The 21,700-nt window shown below is 43.6% G+C and overlaps 1 protein-coding gene across 1 annotated transcript in view; it reads left to right on the plus strand.

Moving 5' to 3' along the window:
- Positions 1 to 970: 970 nt before the first annotated feature.
- Positions 971 to 21,700, plus strand: part of PTGES (prostaglandin E synthase) — a 51,773-nt gene continuing 31,043 nt past the window's right edge. The window contains exons 1-2 of the mRNA XM_040405140.1: positions 971 to 1,115; positions 11,444 to 11,526. Coding sequence (XP_040261074.1) covers positions 1,011 to 1,115; positions 11,444 to 11,526 — 188 coding nt within the window. The 5' untranslated portion in view covers positions 971 to 1,010. The remainder of the gene's footprint in view (positions 1,116 to 11,443; positions 11,527 to 21,700) is intronic.

The following is a 21,700-nucleotide window of genomic DNA, read 5'->3' on the forward strand; positions in this document are numbered from 1 at the left end:
GCACAAATAAAGGTACCATTGTAATGTGGGCAAATGAGTCTATAACCTGATCTGAGCGGTCTAAAAGGCTCAGATTAGGTGACAGACTCCCTTTAACAGCATTTAGAGAAATGCTTTACAGCAGTCACCATGGATCATAGCCACAATGGACAGGAGAGAACCTCATTGTCTTTTATGGGGGCATTTTTTAGGCATGCTCTGTGACTAAAAAATGACGCCATTGTACAGAGAGGGAGAGTAGATAAGCTTTGCAAATGGTGGATCCTAAGTTAGCTACACAGAGGTGATATCTGTCATTCTAAGGCTACATTCACAGAAACGTATTTTGTTTCTGTGTCCGTTCCGATTTTTTGCGGATTGGATGAGGACTCATTCATTTCAATGGGTAGGCAAAAAATGTAGACAGCACACCGTGTGCTGTCTGCATCCGTACGTCCATTCAGTAGCCCCGCAAAAAAAAATATACAGAGTGTCCGTTTTGCGGACAAGGATAGGCATTGTTACCATGGATCCGCAAAAAAAAACAGATGCAATACAGATGCCAAAAGGACATGCGGTCGTGTGAATGTAGCCTAATCCTGTGATGATAATGATATGACTGCTGAAAAGTGATTTTTACAGACCAAGAAGTGTCACCTATTATTAGGCTTAGTGGCCAGTGCGAAAACCTTAGGATTTAAAAAAATATATAGATAGTGATGTGGAAAATGGAAAATAACCACCAAAAATTATTTAACAAAATGTTTAGCATAAAAACTTGATTTAAACAATAAGTCATTTTCTGATGACACATTCCCTGGCTTGTGGAAATTCTCATTATTTTTTACCCCATTTTCATACCCATCCACATCACTTTATGGATTTTTACAATTTTTCTGTGGTCACACACAGCTGGAACTATCCCCTCCTTTCTTTGGAGTTACTCCTCCTGCTTCCTTCCCCCCTCTACTACTGTCTGAGGTTCCCATCTACACTTCAGTCTAGGCTTACTGCTCCTTCCAGCTGCCGAGATGGAAAACAAGGTATTCCTGTCGTTTGTCTTCTACAGCACCCTCCTCATAATCAAAATGTACATTCTGGCTATAATCACCGGGCAGATCCGACTACGGAAAAAAGTAAGTCACAAAAACCTCATACTTTTTTTTTTTTTTTAAAGCAGCATAATACTATTAGGATGGAAAAGGTTAAATGTTCCTTGCATTCCCTGGGGGCTCACACTGAATAGCAGGATTGTCTATTGCTGGTGGAGCAGCATGTAGTGAAACAGATACAGTATAGTCTGCAGTTTGTCCTGGCAAGTAAATGGTTAACGCTTTCGGGGATTACTGACGGACAGTTGTCAACGCCAAACGCATGAACGGCAAACTAATGAAGTGTGATTGATGTGTATATGTGGGTGGGAAGACTGGAGACTGAGGGCTAACCCTTTAGCGACCAGGTACACTTAAAGGGATGCAGGATTAAAATAAAAAGGGGCTGCTTATTTTCCAAAAACAGCGCCGCTCTTGTCCATAGGTTGTGTCTGGTATTGCCGCTCTTACCTGGTCAAGGGAACGTTTTTTGCTGCTTTATATCAAACATAGCCCATGGACAAGAGTGCGGCTGTTTCTGGAAAGGAATCAGCCCCTTTTATTATTCTGTTGTGAATGACAACTCCCAGCGTGCTCCGTTCACTTGCATGAGAGTTCTAAGAACGGCGGAGCAAGTGTACATGCTAAGAGTTGTAGTGTCACAACAGTTGGGACTCGGTGCCAGAGGTGGATCACTTACCTTTGTAAATGGTGAAAGCATCAGTTCCGATTACAATATTTTATTAGGGGATTACTAGTTATGCAATTAAATTACTAGCTATGCAGTTACTTAAAGGGGTTTTACTCAGGATTGGTCATCAGTATCAGATCGGTGGCGGTCCGAATCCCAGCACCCCTGCCGATCAGCTGTGTGAAGGGACAGCGGCGCTCTGTGAGCACTGCTGCCATTTCTTAGGTGCAGCGCCACCACAGGAGAAATTAAACATTACATGCTGCTTATTGAAATCAGTTGGCTGTCCATGGAAAAACAGAGTCCTTTTGAGACGGACATGCAAAAGGTCCATAAACAGGGACTCTCCTCCATTAATTCGAAATGGCCTAACAGAGTACCTCCAAACTGGAAATTCCCTCCAATTCCAGTCCTGGATATACTGCAGTTATAAAGAGTCTGAACACACGCGAGTATGTCGCACTGCCACATGCTTCTCACAGTCTTAGGCCTCTTTCACACGGGCGTTGCGGGTAAAGGTGCGGGTGCGTTGCGGGAACATGCGCGATTTTTCCGCGCGAGTGCAAAAAATTGTAATGCATTTTGCACTCGCGTGAGAAAAATCGCGCATGTTTGGTACCAAAACCCGAACTTCTTCACAGAAGTTCGGGCTTGGGATCGGTGTTCTGTAGATTGTATTATTTTCATTTATAACATGGTTATAAGGGAAAATAATAGCATTCTGAATACAGAATGCTTAGTACAATAGGGCTGGAGGGGTTAAAAAAAAAAAAGTAACTTACCTTAATCCACTTGATCGCGCAGCCCGGCTTCTCTTCTGTCTTCATCTTAGCTGTGTGCAGGAACAGGACCTGTGGTGACGTCACTGCGGTCATCACATGGTCCATCACATGAGCCATCACCATGGTAAAAGATCATGTGATGGATCATGTGATGACCGGAGTGACATCACCACAGGTCCTTTTCCTGCAATCAGCAAAGAAGGAGACAGAAGAGAAGCCGGGCTTCGCGATCAAGTGGACTAAGGTGAGTTTAATTATTATTATTTTTTTTAACCCCTCCAGCGCTATTTTACTATGCATTCTGTATTCAGAATGCTATTATTTTCCCTTATAACCATGTTATAAGGGAAAATAATAATGATCGGGTCTCCATCCCGATCGTCTCCTAGCAACCGTGCGTGAAAATCGCACCCTATCCGCACTTGCTTGCGGATGCTTGCGATTTTCACGCAACCCCATTCATTTCTATGGGGCCTGCGTTACGTGAAAATCGCAGCATGCTCCTCTTTGTGCGTTTTTCACGTAACGCAGGCCCCATAGAAATGCAACGCACAAGTGATGCGTGAAAATCACTGCTCGTGTGCACAGCCCCATAGAAATGAATGGGTCATGATTCAGTGCGGGTGCAATGCGTTCAACTCACGCATCGCATCCGCGCGGAATACTCGCCCGTCTGAAAGGGGCCTTAGTTCTCATGCACTCGACCGTGTGCTGGCCGTGGTGGTATTGCGGCCTGCATATGGTGGGTCCGCAATACACGGGCACCGGCCGTGTGTGCATCACGGATCGCGGACACATTCACTTGAATGGGTCTGCAATCCGGGAGATGCGGAACGGAGGCACGGATCGGAAGCCCACAGAAGCACTACAGAGTACTTCTGTGGGTTTATTGTATGTGCCTCCGCACCGCAAAAAAGTAGTGCATGCTACACTTTTTTGCGGTGCGGACCTTCGGATGCGGATCGCAGACCCCATTCAAGTGAATGGCGCCGCGATCTGCATGCGGCTGCCCCGCGGTCGGTGCCCGTGCATGGGCCCGGCCAGCACACAGTCGTGTGCATGAGCCCTTAATTACAGCTTTTTCCCAGAAGGTGTTAATCTTGTAACCCTTTAAAAAGCCACCTTGGCTATTAACCTTTAAAGAACAATGGTGACTCGATGACATTGATGAATGAGTGGTCACCTATTTGACATAGGGTCACATCACTGCCAGCAAGCCATGCACACATGATACACCTGCTCAGTAATCTCGGATACAACCTTGGAAACAGGAATATCCAGACTGTTATGGGTTTTTGAGTGTCGTTCCTGAAAATAATAGGTCTTCAGCACCTCCTGTGACATGCCTACCTGACCCCAATTGACCTGTCAGTCCAATGATCCTCACGTAACAAGGTGTGGAAGACTATGTAGATACTGTTTTAGACCTGCACATTCTTTCAAAGGGCACCAAATGCTAGAGACGATGCACATCCAGAAAGTAAAGCAGGTTCATGGCGCGTCAACTTTAGTGCATTCATTGTGAATGGCGTCAATGGATCTTTCATGTGTGAAGACAGTAGGGTTAACATCTTCCACGCCCAGGGTACACATGGCTGAGAGCCAAAAGGTCAGATTACATCTGCTCACCTGCTGGATATCTGATCTGAAGGCCCAGTAGTGAGAATCAGGGCGTGGAGTTGATGGATGAAGACTTGGGTCAGCCTTTGGTAATGAAAGCTATCTCCACAATTCGTAAGGCCTGTAGACACACTAGACTAGTGCCTAGGGCAGGAGATAAAGGCGGGGGTGGTGGATTATGGTGATGGGTGTGTTGAAGAATCGTTTTCCACCCTATAACTAATCGCCATGGCAGACAAAGATAAGGAGAAGCATGACATAGATTCTGCCAAGTCATCTGTGTCCGCAGCTCAGTGCCAGTTCAGTCTGGAGTCATTTGAGCCAGGCTTGTTTTTAGGGAAAGGCTGTCTGACAATCATATGATAGGGTATAGTTGCTAAGCAGTGTACCCCTAGTGTAGCATACCAGTGTACCCCTAGTGTAGCATCAGTGGGCCGATGGGTGCAATAGTTCATGTACTGAAGGTTAGCAGATGCCTCCCTGAGCTGGCGTACAGTGGATGCGAAGACAGCACGAAATCCTCCGGGGCACTCTCGGTTGCAGGGACTACCAGCCAGATGTTGGTTGAGGTGCCCTTGATGGTAATTGGTGTTAGGTGCTTTTGCGGCTGGGCCCCTGGTTCATGACGCCAGCACCGTTAGGTGCAAATGTTGAGAGTAGCAGTAGTAAGAATCAGGAGTCGGTTGTTGTAAACCAGTTGAACATTTACTGAAGAATCAATAGTCTCTGGACAGTTGGTACAGTTCGTCAATGGAAAGATTTTTGTATGGCATAAGTAATAATAAGTTCTCTGGTAATCCTATTATCAGGTAGTGGTAGTTGTCAATGGAGGGATTCTTCTAATGCTGATACTTTACAGGCAAGGATCCTGGTGGCAATCCCAAGTTTACTCTATAGTACTCTGGTACTAAAGTATGCTGATATATCTGGTTACTATGAGATATCCTTTAAGGGCGATCTCCTTTGTGGCAGGCAAACACATCTGCTTCATTATTTGCAGGATACTCTTATAAATAGGTTTTCCCACTATGACCCGGAAGGCTTGTGTAGTGGACAAGGACAATTCTGCGCACTAACTGTCCATTTGTGTCCAGGCACTCGGAAAGTTGCTCTCAGGCACTTGTGCTAATGAGGTCTATGAGCTAAGTTTAGCTGTTACCCTGGGTAGGCTCTCTGCATCTTTGTACATAGACTCACTGTCTGGTGCTTGGTTGCTGTGGTTGTCTTCCCCAGACTTGATCAGGGCCCAGAGGAAAGGAAAACAGTTACATGGTGACTTTAGCCTGTTTCTCTCCTCCATGAACTTGCTTCTTCTCCTCCTCTCACACTCCAACTTCAACTAACTCTGACTAACTTCCTGTCTAGACACTCCCAAGCTATTTGTATTATGTGGTGCCAGCACCACCTAGGGGCAAATGGGTGCAAATGACCTTGCCAGTCTGATAAGAGGAAATACCATACAATGCAAATAAAAACATGTGTATATATATATATATATATATATATATATATAAAAAGATGTTTGAAGTGTCCCATTTACACACACATATGTGGGACGCTGCACTAGCAACCAGTCTCGATGACATAACTATTCAGCTCAAAACCGGCTTGTATTGTGCCAACTTGGTAGTAGTGATGCCATGTCTCTACCTGTTTCATTTATTACGTATTAAAGGGGTATTCCTATCTGGGACAATTATGGCATATCAGTAGTATCACCTTTGGGACATGCTCCTATTTCAGGTATGGGGCCTCGAAATGAATGGAGAGCAAGCCGCTCAAAGACCCATAGCAGTGAATGGAGGGAAGGCTGCGCATGCGCGGCTTGCTCTCCTATGGGACTTCCAAAAGTTGAAGTGTCGGCTATTTTTGGAAGAGACAACGCACATGTGCAGTGTGCTCTCTGTCTAATGCGGTCCTTGTTCTGGAGGTAAGAGCTGGTCCGAGAAGTGGGGCGTGCACCTATTGGATATGCTGCAAATGTCTCAAGATAGGATAACCCCTTTAAGGAAATTGTAATATTGATCTCTATTTATTGTATGTTGCGATCTATAGATCATATATACAGTATATAGTTGATTATATACTATATATATATATATATAGTATATATTTATCTGCACAATTGTACTAGCCATGCACGCTTGCCCTGGATGTACAAGTCAAATTTTATTTTTCCCCTACATCCAAAGTTTTTGACCTGTCAAAGACTTGTTATTCTCTGCCCTCCCCCGGGGCTATATTTATTAGACAGGCAAACTAGGCAAGTGCCTAGGGCAAACCAGATCTGAGGCTATGTTAAATTTTGTTTGTTTTTCAATATAAGTGGTTAATACAATGGATTTTCTGCTATGTAATCTCTGGCTGATGGTCTCATATAAATAATGTAGGATGTGTTGGCCAATTACATAGACTGACTCAGAATGACTAAATCATGGTGTACTCCTAGTTGTAGCCTAGGGCGTCCCTAGGGACGGCTCCAGTTCTCTTTCATATATGATAGAGGGATCTGATAGGATCTGTGCATGGGGCGGTCACTGTGCATCCGCTTATTGCTTGGGGTCTGCAATAATAGAGGATAAAATAGGTGTAACAAAATGAGACATTTTAATGGGGGGGGGGGGGTAGAGCTCCTCTACGGGAAGAAAAATGCATACAGTAATTGTATGACAAGGGATAGTAAGTGGTCAAAAATCTCCCAGTGACCACTGCAGATCTCAGAGGTTGATGGCGGTCTGCTGCTGTCACCTGATGCATGCAGAGACTGTTGCTGTGCAACAATCCAAACAACTTCCAGATGATATTTCATTATGCGGAAAAATAGAAGAAACATCACTGTTAGAAAATTTAAAGGGGTTATCCCATGACTGATGAAAATCAAACATCACACAGTACATGACAGCCTCTTTCTAACAAAGCTAGAACCAGCCCTGTACCTGACATGGATCCAGAGATTCATTGCTCCAATTGCTCTGCTAGATTTATTTCAAGATGGCAGCTCAGAGGACATATCCTTTCTCAGGGGAGTTTCCTTTCTGCTGCAGCTCTCCCCTGTAAGGGTACTTTCACACTAGCGTTTTTCTTTTCCGGCACTGAGTTCCGTCCTAGGGGCTCTATACCGGAAAATAACTGATCAGTTATATCCCTATGCATTCTGAATGGAGAGCAATCCGTTCAGGGTGCATCAGGATGTCTTTAGTTCAGTCTTTTTGACTGATCAGGCAATAGATAAAACCGCAGCATGCTACGGTTTTATCTCCGGCCCAAAAAACTGAAGACTTGCCTGAATGCCGGCATTTCAAAATACCAAAATGCCTGATCTGGCCATGCGCAGGCCGAAAAAAAGGTGAAAAAAAAAATGTCGGATCCGTTTTACCGGATGACACTGGAAAGACGATCCGTCTTTCCGGTGTCATCCGGTAAAACGGATCCGACATTTATTTGCATCGGATCCGGCATTTAAATGCATTTTTCTGACTGATCAGGCATTTTTCAGACTGATCAGGATCCCTATCAGTCTTACAAATGCCATCAGTTGGCATACGTTATGCCGGATCCGGCAGGCAGTTCCGGTGACGGAACTGCCTGCCGGATCACTCTGCCGCAGGTGTGAAAGTAGCCTAGCTCACACAGCTTCTAACAGTAGATATGGCCGGTAACAGTTGGAACTGAGCATAGGCGACCATGCTGATTCAGCTCAGTAGGTGGACATGCATATTACTATACACAATTGACACCAATGGGCGCCATTATAATGAAGTAATGGGAATATTTACCGACTACAGGATTTTTTCAAACAGAAAGTACTTTGCAAAAGTAACTAGTTTTTCATTCTGAATTATTTTGAACTAACATTTAACCTTTGATTGTCCGGGTGTTTAATATTGATGACCTATCCTCGGGAGCATAGGTGGTGGGCGGCTGCTGGCAACTCCTCCTCTCAACTGGTTGAAGAGGAAGCTGAACGCTGTGGTCATGTGACGTCACATTCATTGGTCACATGGCTTGGGCGCCACTCCATGAATGGGGCTGATCTGCAATACCAAGCACAGCCGCTATACCGTAGCACTGCAGCCTCGTCAAACAGCGGATTGAGAGAGGGTGGAAGGTTCCGGGTGTCAGGCCCCCACTGATCAGATATTGATGATGTATTCTGAGGATAGGCCATCAATATTAAACACCAGGAAAAAAAAGCCTTTAATCTTATATAAATTATATATGTATAGGGAAGCTCTGGGGGAATTCTTGTGGAGACTAAGCTGGTGTAAGAAAAACATTATGCTACCTATAGGTAGCACTAGAAAGGCCATTTTCTTCCTTCCAGAGGTGAGCTAATTTGCTCATTAAATGATACAATTTCGGCTGCCCACAGCCAACACTAGGGGGAGCTTACTGCATACAGTGTTATACAGATTATATTGAACTCAATGGGAGCTGTATACATCTGTATGCAGACTCCCCCTAGTGGTGTCTCCAAGTAGCCCCAGTGAAGGTTTCATGGCAAACAGGGGAAGCAGTTCCGTGCCCTCCCAGCAGGCAGGATGGACTGAACTGCATGCTCTGCCCCTATGGTAAGTAAGCCACTGGGAAGAGAAGTTTTTGCAAAAGTTTCTAGGTCGTACGACATGTTGAATACAAGACTAGAAAGTATATGATGCTGCGTGGTAAAGCAGGCGGTGCGGTGTTATCTGCTGATTATGAATTCTGGGTGGCTGTGATGGTGTGAGAGAAAACAGATGTGCAGGAAGGACTGGATTTTCCACTACCTACGAGGCTTATAAAAAAAAAAAATACCTCCATGCCATCGCTGGGGCTGCGCCATCTTTTCACAGTATACATTTAGTAATGTTTTTTTTGTATTGTGTAACACTGGGAAGCTCCCACAGGAAGGCGAGGTGTGGGAGATCATTGAGAGGGCGCAAACGTTATAGAAACGTCACCTATCCCATTAGACCGATAACCCGAATTAAAGGGCAACTCCAGCCACTGTGGATATTATCATCCACAGTACGGTAGATATCCGCAAGTCAAATACAGAAGACTTTTTTTTTTTTTTTAAAGGTTTTTAAAAAGTCTTACTCCCATCAATCCTTAGAATGGAACAGAGGTTTGATACAGTCTTCATCCTGGGCGGAGCTGCCTCCAGTGCTCATTGTCTCCCTCTGCTGGGTTATGTATGAACTGCCGAAAGAAGTGACAACTCTGAGCATGTGTGAAAATCCAGGTGTTACTTTTCAAGTCCATTCAATAGGTAGCCTAATGAGTAAAGGGGTTGTCGAGGACTAGAAAAAGATGGCTGCTTTCTTCCAAAAACAGCAACACGCCTATCCGCAGGTTATATGTCATATTAAAGCTCAGCTCCATCCACTTCAGTCCGATCCATGGACAGGTTTGGAGCTGTTTTTGGCCATGTTTTTCTAATTCTGGACCACCCCTTTAAGATCTGGACTGCACAAGGACAACTACACAGAAGAGTCTTTCATTTGGAGGGTGAAGGGAACAGTATATTTTTCTTTACTGAGGCTGCTGTATGCAAGGGAGTAATGTTCATACCCCTTCCAAAAAACAACCTGCTGTTTCAGACATAGGCAACCATGTACTTCCCCTCCCCCAGCAGCTAAATTCAATACACTAGTACACTTTCAGGGCTACATGGTGATTTCGGCCGCGTGATATGAAGTCTCGGCTACCTCTCTTGGGTCCCACTTCTGTCAACCTCCGCTTTGACGCCCCTGCAATCTACCCCCTTGTGTCATGTGTCCAGTTGACATGACTCAAGGAGAGCAGGTCACCTCTGTGGCCAGTGATTGGCTGCATCGGCATCAAAATGGATTTTGACAGTGGGGGACCCGAGCGAGGCAACCGGATGGGCCAGGACCCAGTGGCAGAGAGCAGGTAAGTATGCTTCCCTTTGCAGATCTGCCCTGGTTAGGTGGTAATGTTGCCAACCCCCCCCCCCCCCCTCCCTCCCCTCCCAAAAAAAAAAAAAAAGTGGCCACCCCGTTAAAGGGAAATTGTCATATTGAACATGTCTGATCTGCAGGCAGCATGTTACAGATCAGGAGGAGCTGAGTAGATTGATATTTAGTTCTGTGGGGAAAGATAGAATAGAATGTGTATTTCTTTATTGAAATCTCTGCTCTTTCCGGTGGGCGGTCCTATCATTGTTGACAATTATTTCTGCAGCTAGGACCGCCCACTGGATTCTGAAGGAGCACGGATTTACTTTAATAAAAAACAAGTTTTTCAGAATCTTTCTCCAAAAATCTATATATCAATCTGCTCAGCTCCTCCTGCTCTAAAACCCAGTGCACACTATTTCTAAGGTGGCAGGTTCCCTTTAAATACGAGTGCAATAGATCTATCTGAGAGTAGTAGTAGTAGTAGTAGTAGTAGTAGTAGTAGTAGTAGTAATAATATGGTGTTGCAGGTCATGTCATCTCTGCAGTCTCTACTGTTTAACATGAATGCCTCCGACTCCTACTTACCAAACAGAGATTTCCTAACCTGTGCTGCTGTCTACATGGCTTACTCCAAATTACAGTCATAAATTTTGTTTGCAATTATCGACGGTGACAAATGGTGCATGGAACATGTCAGAGCTGAGTTACTGTTTAACGACTGGGAAATCTTTACATGAGCCTCTCCTTTAAAAACTTCAAAAAGAGCCAAAAGGGTTACAGTATATTCAGCATTGTGTCGGGATTTAAAGGGGCTGTATAGTTTTGCAACTGTTATTGTTCCGATGCATCAAAAATAAATGAAGAAACTTTCCTGATCCTACCGTTTTGTGTATACAGCTCCTAGGTGGACCTACATGCCTCTACGTCAACAGGCTGCAAACAAACCCCAAGTTGTCTAATCCTGCAGTCATACTTCATTCATCTGCTTATCCTACAGGACAACAGGAAACGTGACTGCAGGGTCAGAGTACACGGGGTTTCTTTGCAGTGTGTAACCATGGAGATGCATCGGTCTGCATAGGAATTCGGTACACAAAGCAGTGGGATTTTTCCAGTCAAGTTTCAATACATTTTTTCTTTTATTGTTTACATTAGAGGCTCAATAATAAAAAAAAAATTGTTGCAAAAATTTGCATGGCCTTGGGAAACCCTGTGTGGTGCATCGGTTGAATAGATCTGAGCAGCATTACCATTAACAGCCTGTGGACAAAGGTGGCGCTGTTTCTGAACAGGAAAAAAAGCAGGTGTTTTTCTCTCATCTTGGCCAATCCCTTTAAATCTGCTGTAACTGTTGTATTTTAATGCCCCCTACAACAGGCTTTTGCCAACCCTGAAGATGCCATGAGACATGGAGGTGTGGAGTTCTATCGCGAAGACCCCGATGTGGAGCGCTATAGGAGGTAGGTGCCGTGTACTGAGCAAAGGTGCAATCAAGTCTGACAGAAACATTGGTGCTGCTTCACTGGTTAACTGGGGAGGTGCCAACATGGTAGTGCCTTAGGAAAGCTGAAGGAGCAGTACCCGCCAAACCAGTCCTCTGCTGCTTCTGCAACGACGGGCTCTAGCCAAGATGTGTCACAACACCGAGGTCATGTCTGCAGCCATTGATCAGCTGCGGGGGTCACAAGATGACACGCAATTGCTGAAGTCTGGGAAAAGGAGACCAGGGATTAGGGAAGCGTTGGCGTGGGGCCGCTGGGGGTTGGTATGGTGGGTACTACTCCTTTTGTTATCTTATAGCATTGTACAAAATGTCATGGGGTTGGAAAACCCCTTTAAGAGGGATGTGTGTTAAGCTGGCCAAACACATGAGATAGCTGTTGGTCAAGCGCTCATCCAGCCAGAAGCTATTTAACCTCCCCCCGCCCATACATGTGCATACATGGCTCAGCATGCATGTGTCCTGATACCTCTGACAAAAGGATTAGGCAGCTGAAATCCAACAGCCCAATCCTAATCTCCCTTGACATATGGAGCCGGGGGAGAGTCGGAGGGTCATAAGATAGGTAGTGAATGTAAGATTAGTGGGGACTGGCCACTGGAACTTCCACAGATCAATGGGGGTCTCAGGGATCGGTGGGCACACAGGCGTCCCGCCGCTTCATTGGGACTAATAGCCACGCATAGCATTCGGCTCGCTCCAGGATGACGTCTGACGTTCCGGTCACACTATGACTGTGTAGAGAAAACTGCCGAATTTCCCTCTAAGATTTCTTCTTAAATATAAAAAACTGAATCACAGGAAGGTTATATCTGGGTCATTATCATGAACTCAGTGCCCGAGTACCCACAAGACAGGGTGGCAAAGGAAGTTGGTAATTGCCGGTTAGGTAAACAGCAGGGTTAAACCACAACTACATCTGAAGTTTAGTAAGTGAGCTTTTCGGAAATTAGATTTGTCATAGAAAGAAGTAGGCCGGGGGGTGACCCTGGGTGGCGTTGTACTTGGATCTCTCTGGCAGTTTCACAGAAAAGGAATGGAGTGGCAGTGCACATGCGTGACCTGCCACTCCATTCCTAAGGGGGCATTGGACCTCCATTCCACCAATGAGAAACTTATCCCTACCCTGTGGATACGTTTCTAACTTGGCACAATCCCTTTAAAGAGGACCCGTCACCTCTCCTGACCTGTTTTAATAACTATTTGCATCCGCCATGTAATAACAATTCTGGAGCATCTATTCTTATGACTCTATGTTGTGCTGTTCCTTTATTATTCCTACGAGAAGTTATGAATGAATTACTAGCAGTCTGCAATGAAGGTCCAGGTGGGTGTGACCAGTTGGAGGGTGTGTCTCTGCATAGTCTGACACCGGCAGTACTGATTGGATAGTGTCACACTGGGCAGAGACACGCCCCCAACTGGTAACACCCAGCTGGACCTTAATTGCAGAATTGTTATTACATGGGGGAAGCAAGTAGTCACTAAGGATGGGTTCACATCACGTTTTTCCAATCCTTTTAAGGTATACAAAAAGTATATGTTAAAGAGGACCTTTCACCGATTCTTACCCTATGAACTAACTATACAGATATGTGGAGCGGCGCCCGGGGATCTCACTGCACTTACTATTATCCCCGGGCGCCGCTCCGTTCTCCCGTTATGCCCTCCGGTATCTCCGCTCACTAAGTTATAGTAGGCGGAGATACCAGTCCCTAAGTTATGGTAGGCGGAGTCTGCCCTAGCGCTGGCCAATCGCAGCGCAGAGCTCACAGCCTGGGAGGTTATTTTCTCCCAGGCTGTGAGCTCTGCAATGCGATTGGCCAGCGCTAGGGCAGACTCCGCCTACCATAACTTAGGGAACGGAGATACCGGAGGACATAGCAGGAGAACGGAGCGGCGCCCGGGGATAATAGTAAGTGCAGCGAGATCCCCGGGCGCCGCTCCACATGTATGTATACTTAGTTCATAGGGTAAGAATCGGTGAAAGGTCCTCTTTAAACGGATGTCTCAGACTTATGCCATACAGTGGCATCCATTCACCTTAGAGTTCCATTGTAAAAAAAACATATACTTTTTTTTACCGGACTGTGTAGGATACAAGAATGTGGTGTGCTGAATTTTTGTATACTTTTTTTTGTAACATATACGTCAAACGGAGGCATAAAAAGTGATGTGAACCCAGAAAACAGACAAGTCAGGAGGGGTGACCGCTTCTCTTTAACAGGTTGCTCGTCCTAACTGGCCGGTACTTAACGCCTTAGGATGAGCATTCTCGTCCTATGGTTAACCAGCTGCCCCACACACGCTGCCGCGATCAGTAGCAGGGGCCTGGCTGATACTGACAGCCGGGCCCCTGCTGTATCTGCCAGCATCAGTGAAAACACAGATGCTGGCGGATTAACCCCCTGTATGCCGCGGTCACACTGACCGCGGCATACAGGGGGTTTGCGGCAGCTTGTACATCCCTGTACTGCGGTGACAGGGACCCGATGGTTGCTATGGCAGCCCCGAAGTATCGGGACTGCCAGTTACGGAAGCCCAAGAGATTCAACCCCAGGGCTGGGCCTCCTAGGCAACTGTCTGCGTCTTATAGTGTAAGGCACTGACAGTTCAATACAGCACAATACAAATGTATTGTGCTGTATTGAAACAGGGATCAGACCCTGAAATGTTGAAGTCCCATAGTGGGACAAAAAGAAAAAATAATAAAAGTGAAATAAAAGTGTTTTTAACAATAAAAAAAATTCAATTAAAAAAAGCCCCTTCATAAAAAGAGACATAAAATTGTAAAAAATAGAGAAAAAATAAATAAAAAACACACATATTGGGTGTATTGCTCTATAAAAATATCTCATGCTCCACCCTGTCCAGTCAACACTGTAAAATAAATAAATAAAAACTGTGCTTAAAAAAAGCCAAAAAGTGTAATAACAAGCGATCAAAAAGTCATATGTACCCAAAAATAATACCAATCAAAACTATCAAAGATATGGCTTTCAGAAAATGGAGACATAAAAGCATAATTTTTTGTTTCAAAAATGCTTTTATTGTTTAAAACCAAAATATATTTAAAAAAACACACATATTAGGCATCCATTACAACCTGCTCTATTAAAATATCACATGAGCTAAAGGGTTAAAAAGGTTGTAAAATCAGTTTTGAATAACTTGAGGGGTGTAGTTTCTACAATGGGGTCATTTATGGATGTTTTCCACTATGTAAGCCTCACAAAGTGACTTTAGAATTAAAGTGGTTCTTAAAAAAGTGGGCTTTGGAAATTTACTTAAAAATTAAAAATTTTGCTTCTAAAATTCTAAGCCTTATAAGATCCTAAAAAATAAAATTACATTTACAAAATGATGCAAACATGAAAGTGGACATATGGGGAATGTAAGGTAATAACTCTCTTATGATGTATCACTATCTGCCTTTAAAGCAGAGAAATTCAAATTTTGAAAATTGCAAATTTTTCAAATTTTTCTGTAAATTTCAGATTTTTTAATCAGCAAAGGTGAATTATATCGACTAAAAATTTTCACTATCATGAAGTACAATGTGTCGCAAGAAAACAGTCTCAGAATGGCTTGTATAAGTAGAAGCGTTCCGAAGTTATCACCACATAAAGTGACACATGTCAAGTTTCCAAAAAACGGCCTGGTCCTTAAGGTGAAAAATGGCAGGGTCCTGAAGGTGTTAAATAGATTGTTTCCAGTTAATAACTTATCCACAGGGTGGTAGAATGGGTGTCCAACCGCCAGTAATTCATTTGTAACTTCTAGCAGGAATAATAAAGGAATGGCACAACACAGAGTCATAAGAATAGATGCTCCAGAATTGTTATTACATGGGGATGCAAGTCGTTATTAAAGCAGACATGTCAGGACAGGCAACAGCTCCTCGTTAATGGTAGAAGTGGTACATTTGGAGTGAGTAATGAACCATGAACAAAAAAGGTAATATCTCCTTTTATCCTGACCTTCCTGGTTCACAAATGCCAAAACTGCAGTGAAGACTGACATACTGGTAGAACAGAAGGAACATGTGGTATACAGTTCTGCAAAACAATCAAGGGTCTGTGTACAGCTGGCCTTATGACCACGTCCATATGTCACCCAATTAGCTGTAGGGGGCAATACTTTTAAAGGTATCATGTACTGTGACACATAAGCTGCGATATATCGTAAATGCTCGCTGCCTTTCATCGAGTTGATCTCTCTGACGTAATCCTTTCATGTCTGCACCCCATCGTATTGTGGCCTTCCCCAGAATCCCAGGATCATAGTGTTTCGTTATGTGCGGAAACCTGATACCCACCATGTCTGGGAAGAATTACATGAAATGTTAATATGCGCCGCCAACATGCACAGCATGAAGCAATCCAAAGTGAAATGTTCGTTTTTCAAAAGCTTTCATCTGTTCGCACATGTCACTGGTTGGTGATGTTAATATACTGACTAATATCACTGACAAGCAGTGTCGGACTGGGGTGCCTAGGGCCCACCAATAAAATGTATTTTGGGGGCCCACCATACGGATACATTCAAATACAATAAATAATCTATCAAGTGTTCTATAAGTGAAGATATGTATGTAGTGCAGTAAGTCTACTGTGTTATGTGCCACTTGTGCAGGGGGTGGGAGACTAGGGGACCACCTTGCTCAGGGGCCCATAAGGGGATTCACCTGTACCCCTGTGGGCCAGTCCAAGCCTGCTGACGAGCGACATAGTGTTGCAGAGGCCGAGCTGTATGGGGGGCGCACTGTTTGACACGGCTGCTTTATTGAATATGGCAAATATGTGGCCACAGGATTAGAAAGGCGATTATAGGGTAAATAAGTAAAGATGAATCAGCATCCTTCAAAATAAGGTGAATATGTGATGCTCACCTGTTTAGGTTGCACCGAATTGGGTGCAACCGTGATGAAGGTACGCTGGATGAACTAGGTATCTGGTTGGAGCTGCCGTGTCCAAAAGAACCTAGGGCGAGGGCCAAGTCGCCACTTGGTTGATTACTAGAAATAATGACCGTGCCCGCCACTACTTTTGTGGTCTGGCGAGCTGGTGGACGTGAAGCGCAAATCACAACCAGATTTGAAAAGTTTATTGAGAGACAACGCGTTTCAGGGTGCGCATGACCCCTTTATCAAGTCTACAAGAAACATAGATCATAACAAAAGAGTATATACATGTACAATTTGTAATCAAAGGGGGGGGGGAATTGTAGGTATAAAAAGCGAGGATTTGATAAAACTCACAATAATAATAGTCGAAAATAAGAGATAAGAATAATATGAAAAGTGGAAATATCTTTCAATTAAAATAGTAGAATGGAATAAAAAGTGCTCTGTTCAAAAGACAAAATGTAGAAGAGAAGAAAAATATAATAATATAAAATATATATATATGATGGCTTTCTGGATGGATAAAGACTCTATAGAGGAAAGAGGCCTATAAGGAATAAGCATCAAAGGAAATGAATGTGTAGGCGTATAGTTAATGGTTCGCAAAAACACAACAGTTCGATAAAAAGAATCCGTTTTTATATGTCGTCAAATAAAATTGTGTATGTAAGCCTGAATTCATAAATATATAAATAGATACTGTAGATTGAAGTCGGTCAATTCATATGTATTCCCATGTTAAGTTATATGGGTCAGATAGGGTGTGAGTATCAATTGGTACGTAGATAAATACATAAATAAATAAAAGGATTAAAAAGATAAATAGAATAATAACATTAGATAATGGAGCCATGAACTGTGACTAGTTCCTGCAGATGAACGTGATTGGTCGGTATGTAATGGATGGTGACATCATAAGTAGATGTGAGTGCATTATTTTGGTGGTTGGTTGGAGGAAATAGGAATAAATGGATGTGGCTCTGGGTGCGGACTTTGGATGGGGGATGTTACCCGGTGTGCTGCAGGTGCAGCTGGAAGTTTGCTGTTCGATTAATGCTCCTCGGTCGCTTTTACTGACAATGTAGTACAATGCTGTATGGCAGAAATGGTTTAGGAATTATTACAGAGTGAAGGGTGAGTGATGAGGGAGTGGTGGTGATGTTGGGAAATGGTTAATATTGTTATTACCTTTGCCAGAGATGAATTAGATATGGCTGAAGCGCTGTGGCTTTGCTATTATACTTGGTCAGGCGATGCTGTGTAATAAAATACAGTTTAGGGTAATTAAAAAGGCAATTGTGGTATATGATAAGAAAGTTATGGTCATGTAATTAGATTATTATTCTTGTTACCTGTCGCGGTGGTGAGCCACATCCATTTATTGCTATTTCCTCCAACCACCAAAATAACGCACTCACATCTACTTATGATGTCACCATCCATTACATACCGACCAATCCCGTTCATCTGCAGGAACTAGTCACAGTTCGTGGCTCCATTATCTAATGTTATTAATCTATTTATCTTTTTAAAAAACTCTTTTTTTTTTTTTAAATCCTTTTATTTATTTATGTATTTATCTACGTACCAATTGATACTCACACCCTATCTGACCCATATAATTTAACATGGGAATACATATGAATTGACAGACTTCTATCTATCTATTTATACATTTATGTATGAATTCAGGCTTACATACACAATTTTATATGACGACATTAAAACTGATCCTTTTTATCAAACTGTTGTGTTTTTGCGAACCATTAACTATACGCCTACACATTCATTTTCTTTGATGCTTATTCCTTATAGGCCTCTTTCCTCTATAGAGTCTTTATCCATCCAGAAAGCCATCATATATATATATTTTATATTATTATATTTTTCTTCTCTTCTACATTTTGTCTTTTGAACAGAGCACTTTTTATTCCATTCTACTATTTTAATTGAAAGATATTTCTACTCTTCATATTATTCTTATCTCTTATTTTCGTCTATTATTATTATTGTGAGTTTTATCAAATCCTCGCTTTTTATTCCTACAATTCCGCCCCCCCCTTTGAGTACAAATTGTACATGTATATACTCTTTTGTTATGATTTATGTTTCTTGTAGACTTGATAAAGGGGTCATGCGCACCCCGAAACGCGTTGTCTCTCAATAAACCTGTACTTTTCAAATCCGGTTGTGATTTGCGCTTCACGTCCACCAGCTCGCCAGACCACAAAAGTTGTGATGGGCGCCGTCATTATTGAAAGTGGGGCAGGCTGGATGCAATGCACATATGGATGCCATAGCTCATCACCTTGATTCCCCTGCCAGCTCCCATTGCTGGGTGACACCAGTCACATTTATATCCTATCATATAGGTGGAAGATAACTAGTGCCAGATTGTTATAGTGGCTGCTTATCTCCATATTCCTTCTGAATTTGAAAGAGGTCGTGGTATAGGTGCCTGGCCACTCTCATCTAGGGGTTTCATCCGGAATTGTATTCAATATAATATTGTATTCCTTTGAATGGGGATAGACTGTAATACCAGACATAGCCTGTGGAAAGGAGTGGCGCTGTTTCTGAAAAAATAAAAAAAATTCCCACACCTACTTAAAATGCTGCCTGTTTTTTTTTTACTAACTTGTCCTTGGAATAGGCCAGGGATGGCCAACCTGCGGCTGTCCAGCTGTTGTAAAACTACAATTCCCACCATGCCCTGCTGTAGGCTTCTACATACTCTGCTGTAGGCTGGGCATGCTGGGAGTTGTAGTTTTGCAACAGCTGGAGAGATGCAGGTGGGCCATCCCTGGAATAGGCCATCAATATCAGATCAGTGGGAGTCTGACCCTCAGCACCCCTATTGATCAGCTATTTGAAGGAATGCTTGGGTATCAGACCTCGCTTTCAAATATCACACAGCCCAATTTTGCCAGCAGAGGGCAGTATGTCTTAACCTGCCTTATTAGGAAGGGGGCCCTAATGCACTATATATCAGGCACTATGCAGAATTAGGTGTGATGCCACTCGTCCATCAATGTCTCTTAAACAGGACCTTGCATGTAATAATTCTGGAATAGCTATTCTTATGACTCTAGGATGTGTCATTCCTTTATTATTCCTGCTAGAAGTTATACACAAATTGCTAGGAGTTGGCAATGAAGTTCCAGGTGGGTGTTTTCAGTTGGGGGTGTGTCCCTACACAGTCTGACACTGGCAGCACTGATTGGATAGCGTCAGACTGTGCAGGGACACCCCCAACTAGTAACACCCATCTGGACCATTCATTCCTAACTTCTAGCAGAAATAATAAAGGAATGGCACAACATACAGTCATAAGAGTAGATGCTGCAGAATTGTGATTACATGGGGGATGCAAGTAGTCAGTAAAACAGTCATGTCAGGAGAGGAGACTGCTCCTCTTTAAACATGTCTGCTGTAGCCTGGTACTTGGCAGTATTAGGGTAGTACCCCAGGCTTGGCACCCTGTCCACACTGACTAAGAGGAGAGATATTTCCCATAGAGAGGCAGAGAGAATAATGCGTGTGCTTCTGGCCTGGCCGTATAAGGGTGTATTATTGGGATGGATCGCAGATGTTCCTCTGTCACATCTCTACTTGTCAGCTCCAGCCATCGCTGCCCCGGCCAAGTCTGACCACAGTCTTACTTTTTCCTCCGTAATGAAAGCAAACTTCTGGCGTAAACAGCCTCATGCTCTTCACACTTAAATAAAACAGAAGTCGGAGGAAACCTTGCTATGAGTCACTTTCTTTTGCACAATGCGGTAAAACATTAGTAATCGGTGATTTAAAGGGAATCTGTCACCGGGATTTTGTGTATAGAGCTGAGGACATGGGTTGCTAGATGGCTGCTAGCACATCCGCAATACCCAGTCCCCATAGCTCTGTGTGCTTTTATTGTGTAAAAAAAACTGATTTGATACATATGCAAATTATCCTGAGATGAGTCCTGTCCCTGAGGTGAGTCCAGCGTGAAGGAGCCCAGCACCGCCCCTCATCCTCAGAATCTCCTCCTTGCTCCCCGACGTCAGAAAGCTGGAGCGCCGTAATCTCGTGATGCGCGAGCTAGCGCATGCGCAGTTCCTTCCCTGAGGCTAAAGTTCAGCCAGGACCTAAACAGCTATGTTTTTCCATAAATGTGAATGCCGCTTGGATGCTGACAGGGTATGTAGACTTTTGCAATCACTTTTAGTGGGTAATTGCATCTAAAATAAGAAATTAAGCAAATTAGCAATTCATTTCTAGGAAAATCTCTTATCTTTTTTCATAGGTTCACATGGAGAATTTGGGGCCAGTTCCATAAATTCATGCCAAGAACGCATGCAAAACTTCCCTATTGATTTCAATGGGGATTCCGCATGTTAAGCCATACAGAGTTTTCCCCCACAAGTGTCCTGTCCATTCTTGACACGGTGTCCGAGTCCGGAATTTCTATTGATAATGGGCAGAAATTAAAATCCTCGCCAAAACGCACCATAAACCATGTTAAAACCGTGCCAGGTTTCCACATAAGGTTTTTTCAGCACTGAAAATATTCTGTGTGAACAGAGACTTACTCCACTTTACTCCACTCTGTTTGCCCCCTCTTCTTGCTGACCTGCAGGCAGTAACATAGTAACATAGTACATAAGGCTGAAAAAAGACATTTGTCCATCCAGTTCGGCCTGTCATCCTGCAAGTTGATCCAGAGGAAGGCAAAGTAAAAAAACCTGTGAGGTAGAAGCCAATTTTCTCCACTTTAGGGGAATAAAAAATTCCTTCCCGACTCCAATCAGGCATCAGAATAACTCCCTGGATCCCCGACCCCTCTCTAGTAGCTATAGCCTGTAATAATATTACACTCCAGAAATACATCCAGGCCCCTCTTGGACTCTTTTAGTGAACTCACCATCACCACCTCCTCAGGCAGAGAGCTCCATAGTCTCACTGCTCTTACCGTAAAGAATCCTCTTCTAGTAGTAAAAGGGGGTTCCCATGAACTAATTTGACTGACGTTTTCTCTGCCTTCGACAATCTCTTTTGTTAGAAAAGTCCCATGATGTTGGGTGTCACGGTGCTTGAACCTCCAGTGATCGGCAGTAATCAGTGGGGTGAACTGTCAGAAAACGTTACCATCCCTTACAGTGCCTCCAGAGGAGAAATAAAGTATTACACCGTGCCTATTGAAATCAATAGGCTATCTATGTAATGCTAACAAAGGGAGACCCTCCTC

This window comes from Bufo bufo, chromosome 8, assembly GCF_905171765.1.
Source record: "Bufo bufo chromosome 8, aBufBuf1.1, whole genome shotgun sequence".
Taxonomy (NCBI): Eukaryota; Metazoa; Chordata; class Amphibia; order Anura; family Bufonidae; genus Bufo; species Bufo bufo.